This window comes from Haliotis rubra, unplaced genomic scaffold, assembly GCF_003918875.1.
Source record: "Haliotis rubra isolate DU_JTF1 unplaced genomic scaffold, ASM391887v1 Scf612, whole genome shotgun sequence".
NCBI classification, from domain to species: domain Eukaryota; kingdom Metazoa; phylum Mollusca; class Gastropoda; order Lepetellida; family Haliotidae; genus Haliotis; species Haliotis rubra.
In genome coordinates this window covers 319657-336310 of record NW_025767316.1, presented here as the reverse complement: position 1 = coordinate 336310, position 16654 = coordinate 319657, and the positions used below count along the sequence as shown (strand labels likewise).

Here is a 16654-nt window from a genome sequence, read left to right as displayed (position 1 = left end):
CCTCCAACATATCCAACACGAAAACGGTCTTCCCACAGCCAGTCTGCCCACACACTATGGCACAGTGTGGGTCGCGGGGTAAATCAGTAGGCAGTGGCCTACTGCCATCAGTAGATGGCTTGCACGAATCTCCCATTGTCTATATTAAGTTGCGCGTCCATAATAACGTACAGATATAATTTCAACTTACCAGCGGGTTGAGCCTTCTTGGTAATCTGGATAGTAATTCCTTCGCTGCCATTGTCTATTCTACGACCACTACCGTGTAGTTTATCGTCATCCGTGGATCGCATGTCCAACCACAGCGCGTACTTGTTAGTTAAGTATTCACCGATTTGCACGGAGGATAGGTCCAGGTCTTTGGCTATATACGGATGTTTGCTCGGTAGCTTTTTTATCTCATCCCACTGCTGGTATGGCCTCATACCATGACTGAACAGCTGGTTGGGCACGCCCTCGATGGTCACTTCCACCTTTTCAATCTCGGGGTTGAAAAACTTCTCGCTGTCCCTCCGGAACGGCTCGTAATCCTCCACTGGGACGACCAGGATACCTTTCATCGATCGCGCCGGCACGTTCAGGTTGATATTCCACACAGTGTCGCTCTTATCTCGCACGACTGATCTATGCCTCAGTATGCGGTCGTACAGGATGGCCATCTTCCCAGAGTACTGGCTTCGAACCTGCCTGGCCAGCTCCGGGCTAGTGACCATGTCGAACTCCAGAGATGTTGTCGATGGCGTAACTGGCCTCATCACCGTTCGGGCGCACGCACTACTTTGCTGTAGTCGTTAAACGTGAGCTCGTATTCAAGCCTATCACCCAGCGCGCCTGGTAAAACGGCGCGCGCCCCGTGAGCAACTTCGAAGTCGAGCGCACGCAGAACCGGTTCCCGTACGCTTGAGCGATGGCCTTTTCACCGTCCGTGATCTTGTCTAGCTGGTCTTGCGTGAAGGCATACCCTATCGCGACCTGGTCGATTTGCTGATACCCTGGTACACGTCATTGACCGTTCTCCCTCGCTTCCAGAGATCCCGTAGCAGTGAAACACGCCGCTGTCGTCGATGCTCAGCACCTCATTACCGCTGATCTTGATGGTGGTTTTCTTGATGATGGCTCGACCTACGTTCCGCACTAGCTCACGTTTGTCGTTGGTGGAGGTCAACGTGAGGTTGAACGCCAGTCGAACCGTGCCTGGTACAATGAGGTCATTCTCGCCAAGGTTTGGGAATCTAACCAGCAGAGTTTGATTCTGGTCTATCTTCCTGGGATTGTTGGTGATGGTCACCGACTGGCGCACGGCTCTGGCACCTAGAGGCTCTCTTGATCTTCTGAAAGGATCTAGTTTTCTACCGTACATTGTTATATAAATGAAATATATTTTAATACTAAATAATGGCAGAGTACATACCTCTGGATGATATGTGGGATGATAGTGCCCAGGCATTCGACGAGCAGGAGACTTCATTCACTAACCCCTTAAGTACTGAACTTATACAGCCAGCTGTCAACGATTATTACAACGCAGTTGAAAATAGAGACAACATCAAGCCGTTGGGAAGGGACTATTCCAAGTTTACAGTCGATAATAAGGGCACGCTGCGATTGAAGGCTTACCCGGAGATCGATCTCATGAATAAGCGCACGAGAGAACCGCTTGCTTTGTCAACACTCACCAGTCGCCATGGGGGTCAGCTGATCCGTGATGAACTAGGCTTCATAGATTACGGCGGCGCGCGGTCAAAGCTTCCCCAAAGGCCGTCCAAGATCTGCAAGCAGCCAGGGCCAATACTGGGGATGCTAAAGAAACGTCGGACAGTATCGAAAACTATTGACCACGTACCATGACAAACCCTTGCCGGTCTCGAATTTCCCCTGAGGGAACTTCGCGAGGCCTAGACGAAGCCTTGAAACATGTACGCGGAGAACTCGTGAACAACATGGGGAAACTTAATGAAATCGATGAGCACATCGCTCGCGAGAAAATAAAACTCACCGAAGCGGATGGTGATATGAAACGTCGTATCAAGGAGAGAATAAAAAACTTGGAGGACGAGAGACGGACTCGGTTGGAATCCGCTTCCTCTAACCGGGAAGCGCTCTGATCACAGATCAGTAGAGTACGGGAAACCATCGATCGAGTCCTAAATGAAGACACCACGCTAGCTGACAGGATTCGGATCCTGTTCCGAGAGCAAGGCATCACCATCGCCAGCATTCTGACCGCATTGGGCTTCATCATATCAACCCTGGTGGTGTCATTGACAGGGGGTAGCCCCACGCCTGCCGGCGGCGGTGGGGGTACCCCCACGCCTGCACCCACAGGTGGTATCAAAGAGTGGATAAAAAAACTCGGGGAGGCCCTGGCTAAACTGGCTGGTAAGGCTGCCGAAGCCCTACCCGGCATCCTGGGTAGCATCGTCTCGTGGCTGCTGGGTGCTCTGGCTAAAACTGCCACGTGGCTTAGTCAAAACCTGTGGGCAGCCATTGTCGCCATGGTGGGTTTGGTGTACGTAGCGGCTAAGAAATTTTTAACCAAATAAGCCCCAAAGCTACCCCACCAACCACCAGGGCTGTTTTACGATCGATGTGCTGCTGATTGGATTGTGGGGGTGACCCCACAGGGGGTGTTGGTTGAGCCCTAGGCTCCGGGGGTGGTGCCACTATACCCGTTTCACCGGTCGTGGGTGGTGGGACGTGGGGGACGTTGACATCGAGGTTGACGCCCAACTTTTGGTCCGCCGTGGCTACAACTATTTCGTTGTTGTAGCCCACCACTTTTTTTTTACTCTCAGTTGCATATCACTCGGAGCCATGTACAACCCCACGTCGAACACGTAGTCGACTTTCGACCTGGCATATTCCAACACGTCTTGGTAGCGTTTGATGGCACTCGGGAGATCAACTGGAGCATTGATAGCATCCTCTACGTTGACAACGAACTGTTTCTGAGCGTCGTAAGCAGTCCCCTTACCGATAATACTGGAACGCGTTTGCGTCTGCGCACCCAACACCGCCCACACGTACGTTCTAATCGAGTCGTTTAAGCGTTCAGTGCCGGCACGAGTAAACCCTTTCGACGTGTCCAACATAAACTTTTTCCAGTCATCCGCTGCCCCTCCCTGATCAAACCTCCAGACTCTGTACTCCTTGTTGGCATTGAAAGCCATGTAACGGTCATCCCACTCGTTGGTTGTGAAGAGATGATACGACTTGTATCCCCAATCTTTCACCAGCAGTTTGCTGGCTTCCACAAGGGGCATTTGGTGAACGATGGGGATACCCAACCCGTGGTTCGGCCCCGGCAAACGCCAATCCGTCTTCGGGTTTAGTTCGAATTCGTTGCAAATACGTTCGTAGGCTCGCCTATCGTACTTGTTGTTTAATGGGTTCCATGCATTGTCCTGTGGGAGCGGGACGCTGATTTCTTTAAGGATACGCCTGACCTGGTAGTACACGTGGAACTTGAACACAGACTGACTCAGCGGTCCACGCCGTGTGTCGGTCAATGTCACACCACACCCCGTTGTAGCGCACCACACGGCGAAGTTGAGTTGATTCTGCCAGAACTGCATCGGGTTGTTGAACCAAGCATGAACTACCTTAGCGTTAGTCACCGAAAATTTATACAGGCTGAACACATCTAAAAGCTGGGCGTTGAAATACATCCCATCAGCAACCGCGATCTTCATGGGTGAGAAATCTATGTCCAGTTTAGGGTAAAACACTCCAGGGGAGTACATTTTAAAACTATTATATAATGAGCATATATACTCTAACATGTACATAACACTTCCAGGAATAACGAGCGGTGAGTCCGTTCAGCTGACGCACGCGATCGATAATACGTCCGGTCAACTCGAAGTCGCACTCTGCGATATCACCTACCTACCGCAATGGACTAACATCAACGCCAGCAACAATAAGCTGTTCGTTAGTGGAACTCGCAGCCAGATAACTGACGGCTACTACAGCGTGTGCTCGCTAAGCGATGAGGTCTTCAAACCCCTGGGAGCCGAACTCAAGATGAACGACTCAAACGGCACAGTGGTGTTAATCAACAACGGAAGAAACTCCTTGAGGCTCGGCCGGCCATTGGCGAGACACTCGGTATGTCACCTGACGAGATAAAACCAACAACAACCGTCACAGGCATCGAGGTTACCCGACCTAGTACCGTATCGAGAGCTGTACATTCATCTAGGTCAGGTGAGCAATAACGTACAAACATTCAAGGGGGTCACCCTTCCACTATACTGAGAGCCGTGCCGGTGAAAACGGAGAAATACAACGACGGTAGAACCGAAGTCGTTTTCACCGCTGCAGTATAAGAGGTTGACTCAGGGCAACATACCTGAGCTGATAATATCGGTGTTAGATATAAATCATAATCCCGTGAATATAGGATACCTCAGCTTAACGCTTCACATAAAATGACCAGCGCACAAGGGCCCGGTGAAAAATGCGTCAATGTGGGGATCTCCGACCTCGGGGACACACGCTTTCGACGCCCCGGAGTAGATGGTAAATTGTACGCCTTTGCAACTGAAAACAACATTTACAAACGCGTTGAAGTCCTCTCCGGTGGAGCCCTAGGTGATATAGTAGATACCTCAAGAGCGGTAGTCAACACTAAGTACACCCTAGTCACCACCGGTAATGATAATTGGATAATATACCCATCGTTCGGGGCAAACTGTTCGACTTAGACGATGTTGAGAGCACTACCGTCGCCCGAAACAAGCCATATATGCTCGTCTTCACCGAAGATGACAAGTGGGTGTTGATACCAGATAAAGACGACTGGTTTCTCAATATTAGGCTCGGCTCCCCCTACGTGTTCACGGATAACAAAGACAACCACCTAAACAAAGTCGTTAACAACGGAACCCTGCTCGTGGCTTACGTCCCGACTCAGAGACGTAGCGTAGTCATCAGCCCAGTCGCCAGTATGGCAGCCCACATGCTATCGAAAGTAAAGCGGGCATGCAAAACGTGACATTGCAGTTGGTGTCTGAATTTGAAGGCGTGGTCAGGATACTAGAGAGTCTACCGGCGAACTCAACACTGATCATCAAAGTCTACCTAGGGGAACCATCGGGAATGATGTCGAGATCGTGAAGGGGATCAAACTTGGGTGGGTGAAACGACACCAGTATCACGTTTGCACAGTTTACGTGCGGGTGGGTGTCGGCTCCAACACCAGTCTGCAGGGTGTCACCGTGATCGTGGAAAACACTATATCACTAACCAAGATCTTCCTACCTGACAACATACACTTCATGGGGGTGAAGTTAACCCCTGACCTATTATCAGAAAACCAGTTGGAAATTATCTCGTAATAGTATTATAGCAATGACCAGTCATCACCCAAACACCACGCTTAACGACCTAGGGGACACGGAGGGATTCGATCAGCCTGGTGAGGAAGACACCTCGTACGTCCTACACTTGAAAGACAATGTGTATAGGCGGGCAGCAATAGCCGATCATCTACCCAAACTCACACTCAAGGACCTAGAGGGATTCGATCAGCCTGAGGAAGACACCTTATACATCCTACACTTCAAAGACAACGTGTATAGGCGGATACCGTTATCAGATTTTAAAGAACCCGAATGGCTAATCAACTTAACCCTCACCTCACCTTATATCACATTCAAGGAATATAATAATATCTCTGAAGTTAAGAATAGCGGTACCCAGCCCGGGTGTTTCATTCCGGCCCCTAATACAACGATTTTACTAAGCGTGAACCCCAATAAGTTATATGCATCCCCCGAGGGTGAGTTAAGGTATGACTGCTACGGGTACGCAGGGATTACATCTATAGCACCAGGCTCCACACTCATCATGGACGTCTTAATAGAGAATATTGCTCCTGCAGAACAACAACTTTTACCCGGGGTGACTGTACGCTGGAGTTCCCAGGCCAGGTGGAGCCGTTTCCGTATCGTCATACAACCGGACCCCTCAACGGGTAATATAATCTCCTTAATAATCCCCTACTATAGGTGGATAATAAGCCGCCACTTTGAGGAGTTTCATGTGAAAACAACGTCACCTATTGCACTCTCACCTATTTTCCTACATGAGTATTGGCGCCTTATAAGTCTCAAGTACGTTAATCGAAGATTAAATGAAACCCAATTAAAATATCTTTTGAAAGATATATTATAGGATGGGGCTATACCCAGTCATAGAGGAAGTAGCGAAGACACTGGAAACCGTAGATGGGTTCCGCTTGAGGCAGTTATGTGATGTAAAACGTCAACTAGAGCAAGACCGCGACACACGTAAAGCACTATGTAAAAGTACCATAGAGCTTTCAATATCGTGGACGGGCTGATACTACCCTATGGTAACCAGCATGGGACTAGGGGCGGCAGGTGTTGGGTTGTTAGCTACCATCGTGGCTGCACCTATAGTGCTAGGTATTGAAATAACAGCTGGGGTGGCAGGGGTGTTAGGGTTGGCGCTTAAGTTGGCATCACGCAGACTGCATCGTAAGGCATTGAAACATGATGGGATCAGGGTTCTGGCAGAAGCAAAGCTCAACACAGTAAGTGAGCGTATTTCCACTGCACTCACTGACAGTAAGATCTCAGAGGAGGAATTTCGTTCAATCCTCTCTGAACTCACAAAATATAACGAAATGAAACAAGAGATTCGGTCCAAGTCTCGTAAGTCTGCTATCAGCGAGGATGATAAAAAAAAGTACATAGAACAAGGTGTGAAAAAAGCCCGGCAAGCCTTTATTACAAACACCAAAGAGATCATAGGCGATTCACATTAAACTGTTTCATCGAGGTAAACATGACATAGTATTGGATGATGCAATCCCAGGATAGATCCGTTAAACCAACATACTTCAGCCAAGTCCCCGGTAGCTCAGTAGCGCGGCTAGAAGGTATAACATTGGGCGTTCGTACCCCGCTAGCGTCTCAAACTTTTTCATAGTAGGGGAAATGGTAGCAAGAGCTAAGGGTCCGACAAAAGCCTTATTTGGTAAATAAGGCTTTGCAGAGGCTTTTGTTGGAACTGGTCCCGGACTGTCTTTCTCTCTACTACTACTCTCCATAGCTGCCCGTAGCTCTGCGACATACTCACTTGCATCATCGGTTTGCGGGGAAGTTTTCAGCCCCCCGAACATAAGATCCACTGGAACATTTACTTCCCCACCCAACATCAGACAGTTGTCCGTGTAGCTGGTATGGAGGTTCACTGCGGACCTCATAGCTCCCGCCAGCTGGGGCAAGAATTCATCCCACGTGGTTTGGGACTTGGACATGTAGCAGCGGATCATCTGCATCAGCGTCCTGTTGAATCGCTTTACCTGTCCATTTGAGGAAGGACGGTAGGGTGTCGTCCGTGTTCGTTACCTGCAACAGCTGGCAGATTTCATTGAACAACCGACTGTCAAAGTTTCTGCCATGGTCCGTATGGATTTGAAATGGGAACCCAAACCGGTCAAAGAATTCATTAACTCCTGCCCTTGCTGTCACTTCTGCTTTCTGGCTCGGGAGATTCACACACTCCACCCACTTGGTGAATTAGTCTACCATCATGAGAATATACTGGTTCCCTGCTTTGCTCGTGGGCAAGGGGCCAATAAAGTCAAGGGCGCACCTTCTCCATCGGGGCGCCCGCATGGAATGGAGTCATTCTTGACCGGGCCTGCCATGATGGTTTCTTGCTCCGGTTACATGCTGAGCACCCGGACACGTAGTCCTTGATGTCTTGTCCACATCGGTTACAAATGGTACCTCTCCTTTTATCCTCTCCTTGGTCTTCGTCACTCCCATGTGTCCACTCATTGGGATGTCGTGCACCTGATGTAGCACCATTCGCTGTAGTCCTTTAGGGATCAGCAGTTTTTCCGGTTCATTCACCCCCGGAATTTCCTTCCTCACCAGTACTCCCGCCTCGTTTCTTCCGAATAGCTCCCTATCCACCCAATAGGACTTAGCGGCCGGGCTAGACAGGTAAAGTTCTGAGTCTGATGGTACCTCAGCCCTGTCTACCCATCTACGCAAATGTCTGAGGTCGCTGTCCTCATGTTGAACAGCTCTCAGTGCCGACAGGGAGCCGTCCAAAGAGTCACTATCCCCCTTCTGTGGGCACTCTGGTACTGTGAGGGCCCTTACTGAGAATGTTTCCTCGGTCCTACACACCTCCAGGGTGTGTGCTTTGCCTTCTGTTTGACTGCTGCCCTCCCCATTGGCATCCTGCCCAGTGGGGGTCTATACCTGGTTGTTACTCTCCTCCGCCACTGTCAAGGCCCTAACTGTCCTAGACCGGCCCGACAACGGAACCACATAATCTACCTCTTCATTGAAGTGCCCCCACTGTTGATGTGCCTTCTGGCAATATCGGCAGCCCCCGCATGAGAGTCCCTGAAGCTCCACGAATCGCCGGTAGTTCTCGCACTCCACCTCCTCAGCCAAACGGGACAGGCTGTCCGCATTCTTGTGTTTGGCTCCTGGATGGTGCTCTACCCTCAGGTCGTATTGACTCAGTTCCTCTAACCAGCGAGCCAGCTGCTCTTCCGGTGCTCTGAAATTCATCAGCCATCTCAAGCTGTTATGATCTGTCCGTACCCGGGAATGCTGCCCCAGTAGGTAGTGGCGGTACTGTCTCGTGAAATGCACCACTGGCAATAATTCCTTGCGGGTCGTGCAGTACCGCCATTGTTCCGGAGCCAATGAGAAGCTGCCGTAGCTGATCACCCGCTCCTACCCTTGTTATATCTGCAAGAGCTCAGCCCCGATAGCCACGTCCGAAGAATCTGTGTCTAAGATGAACATATCCTTTATGTTGGGCATGCCCAACACCGGCGTTGTCAGGAACGCCTGCTTTAAATCCCGGAAACTCTGTTCCTGCTCCTCTCCCCACTCATACGGTTTCTTCCCCGTGATCGCGTACAGGGGCATCACTGTCCTGGCATAATCCTTGATAAAACCCTGGTGATAGTTGGCAAATTCTAGACTTAATTTGAAAAATTCTAGCCCTTTGGGGAGGGGGAGCTGGTCGCGTACCACCATTGTGTATACTACTGAGGGTATTATATGAGTGCCCATGTCATACTATGTTTACGACACGACACGAGTGCCTAAATGTTTGTATTTCCCGAGCGAGTATGATATGGGCACGAATATAATATTCTATGTATTACCGAAGGCGTCAAATTAAGGAAAATACACCCAAATCTGCAAAGGCTAGGTACCTGCCGTCACCGCATATAGAACGCAACATCATAGAAGAAACCTGACGTCATAGCATTGTTCACTACGTCCCGTCACCATGACAAAGTGTTATTTTGACCTATGATATCATATGTAAAATATGAACTCCGATATTTTCGCCCACACAATATTATATTGACAACACACGCACGCACGCACGCACGCACGCACGCACACACACACACACACACACACACACACACACACATTCAGTCCAGATCAGTAAGCATCACATCAAATCCTCAATGTTAAAGTCACATGGCTGACAACATACTCCCCTAGATATAATAAATAAAAATCTCCACCTCAACAGCGCTCTCTGCTGACATTTCCTCATTTGATTTTCAGATATTTCTGTTGATAACTGCTTAGCTCTAACATGAAAATATCCAGTCCAGGTTAGATTCTAGATTAGTCTCCACATTTACTCATGTGATTTTAATTTGATGACTGTGTGGCCCAAACACGAAACCATCAGCCCGCCATGCTCAGGGTCCAGGTTCGATTCCTTACAGGACGCAATGTGTCAAGTCTCTAGATGATCCTCCATTCCCTTCCATCCTTTCATAATAAGTTCAACTAAATGCTATCTTGTTTCATTAGTTCAAAGTTGTTTGGAATGCTAATTGCTTCAAATGAATCTGAATTGCTTAGCAATGTCACTATTGGTAGTTTGCAGTGCTTCATACGCTCCCAAAAGGATGTGGGGCGGTGGTGTAGCCTAGTGGTTAAGCGATCGCTCGTAACACCGAAGACCCGGGTTCGAACCCCCACATGCGTACAATGTATGAAAACCATGTCTGTTGTCCCCCGTCGTGATATTGGTGGAATATTGCTGAAAGCAGCGTAAAACTCACTCACTCACTCACCCAAAATATGTCGGCGAAGTATCGCTCTTGGAACATTGTGTTGCGGAGTTGAATCTTGAGGGAGTTACAGGCTAAATACACAATATCGCAATGTCTTTGTAAAACATTTATTCCATTTGTGTCATATTGTCTTTAAAGTCAATTAAAGCATGAAAAAAGCAACTGTTGAACACATTCAGTTCCTATAAGCCAGTTAGTGAGTGAGTTAAAAACTGACGTCACATCAGCTATATTACAGCCATGTCCTGACGACAGAAAGTCAAACATTAACTCATACATAAAATGTTGTCATGGGAGGACAGTGTAACAACTAGATTATGGAATATATTTAAAACTAGTCTGTGTGCATGAAAAACGTTTAAACCATCAACTGATGAACACTGTATAAAAATCAACCAAAGTTAGGCCACCATACTAGGGACCAAGGGGACATTCAATCCGTCTGCTTCCTACACAGTTCACATGCAGGATTTATACCATCACGTCGGGCGCAAGCGATTTTTGTCATGTATCTAAAATATACACATATACTGAGATTAAAACCGGTGACAAGATGATATTCTGTACTGGAAACTTTAGTTTCATAAACATTTACACACTCTCATTTTCTCATCATTTGCTTGTGTCGGTGGTTAACCGTAACAGATGTTTGTTTGAAAGTGAATATTTCAAATCGCCATGAGTGAAGTGGTAGTATTTGTAATAGTGCTTTTGTATTGCACTTTAACTGTGCTGCATACCATGCCCAAAGCACATTATTACCCCGTCGATTGCAGTCGACAACTGACTCCCTGTCCATATGGGTCCATGGGTCGCCTACTAATTCCCTGTCAATGTGCCATTGCCCATGGGTCACCAACTAATTCCCTGTCAATGTGTCCGTGGCTATGGGTCACCACCTAATTCCCTGTCAATGTGCCATTGCCCATAGGTCACCACCTAATTCCCTGTCAATGTGCCATTGCCCATGGGTCACCAACTAATTCCCCGCCAATGCCCATAGGTCACCAACGATTTCAGCATGCATTACTGGGTGAACAGGGACAAGTCTCGAAAGTTACATTGTTAGTAACACATCAGCTGGACAGCTTTGCTCGGTAGTTTTATTCATATCTGTGATTCTCTAGTATTTTTACTGTCCATCGTCGACAGGTTTTAATCTTCAAAACCTGTTCTCTTTATACTGTATAATTTGTTTTCGTCACGATATGGCTGAGATATTGCCGATGTGACGTTAAATATGAACTCACTCACTCACTCACTGCTGGACTAACGGCTGCGATGCCAAGCTGCCAACTGTGGTCTTTCATCCATTTACTCTCCGTCAGCTTCACATACTGTCACCGTCAACATGACTGTCCTTTAACGGTCATATTGGTAGCATCACTTTCTTTTGTTTTACAAAGTACTCAATAATTCCCCGCTGAATGAGAACACGATTTGCAGCATCAGCAGCTAGAGACAACATGAGGTCCTCAGCTGCCATCAATTTGACCCCAGATAGATTGTGACAGGGCGGACGTAGACATTCCACGTATTTGTTGTTTCATAACAAGCTCGATAAAGCAGTGTGTCACCTGATCGGCCTGTCTGTACAGGTGAGCACGATTTATATCTGATTTCACAGTCTGGCTTTATTCCTCCACTAGTGACATCTGCGTTTGTTCAGTTTCATTGCCCTTTCTTCTTAGGATGAGAAGGAGTACGAGTACAAGTATTCTTAAGTCCAGACAGTCGTTTTATCTTTTGGGGTGGTTCCAGTAGTTCTACCATTTGCCTGTTCTCTCTTTTATAAGCGAGATGCAAAACATCATTCTCTGCATTGTCGACCAGTGACAAATCTGCGCCCTTTTCTCTGAGATATTTAAACACAGCAACTTTGTCACAAGTAACTGATGTCATGACAGGTGTCAAACCAGCCTTGTCTCTGCTGTTGATATCAACAGAGTCTATGATGTACTCAATCACATGAAGCTGACCATACCTGCTAGCAAGATGTAGAAGAGTCTGTCCATCCTTGTCCACAAGTGTGTGATCGGCTTGATGAGACACCAGGAATTTGTACACGTCAAGATGGCCTTCACAAACTGCCCTCATCAGTGGCGTCTGATCATGTTTGCCTCTGACGTCGACGTCAAAGCCACCAGTCACCTCATTAACTATTGTTATCGTATCACCTGGTCTTTCCCTCGGTGTATGCTCATCAACAACCCCTTTCTGTCCTTTAAGATTAGCCTCACAATATGTCACAAGATGTTCTACAATAGCTGTGTTTCCTCCCTGACACGCCAGGTGTAGGACACTGTCTCGGTGGTCATCAGTCAAAGTGAGCTCAGCGTTCTGACTCACAAGCAAATTGAACACATCTTTCATTCCTGCCAAAGCTGCAGCCATGACTGGTGTCCTACCATGTCTTCCAGAAGCATTGATGTCAAACTTCCGCATGAGATATTTCACAATGGAACAGTTCCCACCCTCACAGGCAAGGTGTAAGATAGTGTCTCTGTTGTCATCAGCCAGTCTGATATTGGCCTTCATTAACAACAGTAGTTCAAACAGCGTTGGTCGGGCGAGCAAAGCTGTCACCATTATTGCTGTCCTTCCTTTGTGTCCCAGACAGTTGATATCAGTTTGGGGCAGCAGAGAGTTCACTGTGGAAACATTTCCGCCTATACATGTTAAATGTAATACGGAGTTGTTGGAGTTATCCCGAAGTCGTATGTCGGCTCCCTTTGACACAATCAGGTCAAACACACTTTGTAATCCATTCACAGCTGCAAACATCACTGGCGTCCATCCGTTGTTTCCCCGGCCGTTCATATCAAACGTCTGCAATAATTGTTTCACAATGGCGACATTTCCTCCATGACATGCAAGATGAAGAATATTATTTCCCCTGTCATCCGTTTGGAGATTAGCCTTTTGTGGATCCAGGAGGTGTTCAAATCTATCCTTATTTCCATTCACAGCTGCCTTCATAGCTGGGGTCCAGCCATGTTGTCCCCGAATGTTAATGTCAAGCCTTGTTTTCAAATACATCATCATGGCCATATCATGAACGGTGCACGCCGCATGAAGCAGACTGTTGTTGTCTTCATCTGTCAGTATGATGTCAGCTTTCTCTGACACGAGAACATCAAACACTTCCTTCCTCCCAGACAAAACAGCAGACAGTATTGGAGTTTGTCCATTGTTGCCGCGGGCATTTATATCAATATTGGGGAGCAGGTTTTCTACGGTGGTCTTACTGCCACACCGACATGCAAGATGGAGGAGGGTATTGTTGTTGCTATCCCTCAAACCGAAATCGATTTTCTGTTCAAAACCGATCTTGGATTTTACTTTATCAGTTTTCTTCTTGGGTTTTATAAAACAGTCTGACACACCCTCAGTTCCAAATACCACTGCGCACATTATTGGTGTCCAGTCTTTTCGTGCTTGAACGTTTAGAAACTGGTTGGTATAGGAATAAGCGTTGGGCTTTCTGAGTACCATTTTAACATGTTTTACTGTGGGTACATGTCCATATATACACGCCAAGTGCAGTATGTTGTAGTTGTTGTCATCGCACAAACTGATGTGAGCCTTATGTTTCACGAGGATGTCAAAACAGTCCATCTGTTCAGAGACCACTGCATACATTACCGGTGTCCAGCCATTGAAACAACGTCTGTTAATGTCACAGTGACGTACAAGTTGCCCCAGGATATTTGTGTTCCCAGTGGCACAAGCGTAACACAGAATGTGATGCCTGACATCTTCACACAGACGATCTGGGTGCTGTATCATTGTGTTAAATTTGTTGGCTATAAACTCATGTCTCCATATGGGATGCAAGATGTATTCAGTCAAAGCACCTCTGGCAAATGAATCAGCCATTCTGTCAACAAGTATTTCTCTGTTGGCCTCAGACAAAGGAATGGTGAGCATGCTGACAGGGATAATGTCAGGATGCTGATCCTCGATATGCTCAAGGAGAAATTTAACACTCATATGTCTGAGAGTAAACTGTGGTTCAATACTAAATAACACAGAAGCACAGACATCATAAATCAAAGAATGGGAAAATGTCATCATGTTTCCCTCTGTTAGAAATGTACCACAGAAGTTCCAGAGAGCCTTAGCGACACCCTGTCTGGTTGATGTCTTCACAAAGGTTGTGACTGCCTGCAGATGAACCTCTAGGTCTTGGTTGTCACCATCAGTATGTAGTTGACCATTTGACCTGATACCTTCAAGCGTCACTAGACTGTCTGACCTGGCAGGCTTCCGTTGACTGTCTACTGTGACATCTTCAGGCTTCCGTTGACTGTCTACTGTGGCATCTTCAGGCTTCCGTTGACTGTCTGGACTCGTACGTGCAGGCTCCAGTTGACAGTCCTGACATACTACTTCGGTCTCCAGTTGACCAATATTCAGCTGACCTCCACACAGTACCATCAAGATGAGAGCAGCTGACTTGTCATCTAATGAGCCAATAATCTTTTGAAGCTGTTTTATGATGAAGAACAAAGGCTTATCGAAAACATATTCATGTTGAAAGTCAACACAACTTGAAAAAAGTTTGCATGCCAGAGGAAAACCAACAGTTGTGTTTTCATAAGATGTAATGATGTTCTCATCTAAATTATCCTCGCGAGGACGTGTGTACATCCGCCACAATTCTTTCTTCTCCTCTTGTGTGTAACAAAGTTGGACATATGATGATCTAATGAAAATCCTTTGCCCTCCCAGCTTCGATTTTGCATACTTAAGATTGCTGGCTTCTGCAGTGAAAATAACACAGATGTGAGGCTGAAAGAGCTTTCTCTGCTCTCCTCTTGATTCTTGCTGCAGACACTGGTATCGTCTTTCAGACCTGGAATCGGTCTGTCCTAGGTACACATGGAGGTCGTACAAGAAGTGCTTAATTCCGGACAGATCCTTATGCGATCTGACTGTCCTAAATATGTCATCAAATATGACACACACGTCTTTGCCAATATCGAGATAATCTGTCAGCCGTGCTTTATCAAGATCCTCAACCAGTTCCACTTCATACCCAAGCTTCCTGCATTCAGCTCCCAGCATCAGGGCCATGGATGTTTTACCTTCCCCTGGACAACCAGTTATTGTCACGTGACCAAACGTGTCTAGCTTTTCTTTAGCCTTCTTAAAGCTCCCAGTTTCAACAAACACTTGTTGGACATCCTTTATCTTCTGGTCTAGCGTACCTGATAAATTAGATTAGCATGTTAAACCACCGAAAACAAAGTCTCATATATAACAAAGTGCCAGATAAACTCGGCTGTCGTTTACATCTTAGATGTAATATACACTGAACAGAGTAAGAAACGCAAGTTTCGAAAAAATGAAATTTCATGAAGGTAAGCGTTCATCTTTATGGAACGTTCATGGTAAACTGGCGTAATGATCCCAGATAAGATGATGTCATGCAATTGGACGTCCATACGAACCATTAGTCCCCATGGTCCCTAGTATGGTGATCTACCTTCAGTCGTTAGCAATCTACAGCCTGTTTTTATATTGTATTGTAATTTCTAGTTCCAATATTTTAGATTTAATTGCTAGTTTTAAATGGATATCTGTGATACACTAGTAGTTTTACTGTTCTTCGTCAACAGGTTTTTTAATTTCTAACTTTATTCATCTTTAATATAATTATAAAATGTTCTCGTCACGATATGGCTGAAATATTGCCGATGTGACGATAAATATTAACTCACTCACTCACCATACGAACCATTCCCACAAACACGCCAACAGTGCAGCAAAACCATAATTTTAGCACATGCATCGACGGTTCTGGATGGAAAGCATGCATTTCACTCTGAGGTATTCTTTATAAAGGTTTGTGTCAAAACACAGTTCAGTATTGACACAAGGAAGTGTACACGCCACACAAACGATGGCTAGACTAACGATTGAGCAGAGGGGAATGGGCATTAGAAAGTTGCACGTCATCCTACCACCATTACACGACTTGGTCAAAGTCATCAGCAAACCGGGGTTGCTGATGATCGTCCCCGTACCGGACGGCAACGAGTGACAACTCATGCACAAGATCGGTTCATCCGGGTCAATCATCTAAGGAACCGAACTCAAGCAGCAACATTAACAGTAGCCTTAGTTCTTGGGTCAAGGGGAGCAGTGTCCAGCAATACGATTAGGCGTCGTCATCGGGCTGCTGGAATCCACTGCCGAAGGCTATATGTGGGGCCAATTTTGGCACGCCAACAACGCCAGCGACGTTTGCAGTCCCCACACAGCAAGGGTGTCTATGGATTTTCTAGCTCAGAACAACATTTACATTTTTCCATGGCCTTCTTCTTCCCGGATATGGCTCCCTCTGAACATTCTGGGACGAAATTGGATGGATGATTGGGGCAGTAGACAGCCACTCACACTTGCACAAGTGGAATAGAGATTGGCTGTCGAGCGGAACCAATTGCCTCAGGCATTCTTTCAGACTCTAGTTACCTCAATGAGGCCACGTTGCACGGCCTGTGTGCAAGCTCAAGGTGGCTATACACGCTACTA

At 46.9% G+C, this 16654-nt stretch overlaps 1 protein-coding gene across 1 annotated transcript; it reads right to left on the bottom strand.

Moving 5' to 3' along the window:
- Nucleotides 1–10202: 10202 nt before the first annotated feature.
- Nucleotides 10203–15322, bottom strand: LOC124255924 (serine/threonine-protein phosphatase 6 regulatory ankyrin repeat subunit A-like). The gene is made up of 3 exons (XM_046689873.1): nt 14502–15322; nt 10971–14435; nt 10203–10897 (listed from the first exon to the last, which is right to left on the bottom strand). The coding sequence occupies exons 1-2, from the start codon at nt 15191–15193 to the stop codon at nt 11786–11788; spliced, it is 3342 nt and encodes a 1113-aa protein (XP_046545829.1). The 5' UTR covers nt 15194–15322; the 3' UTR covers nt 10203–10897; nt 10971–11785.
- Between the last annotated feature and the right edge of the window lie 1332 nt (nt 15323–16654).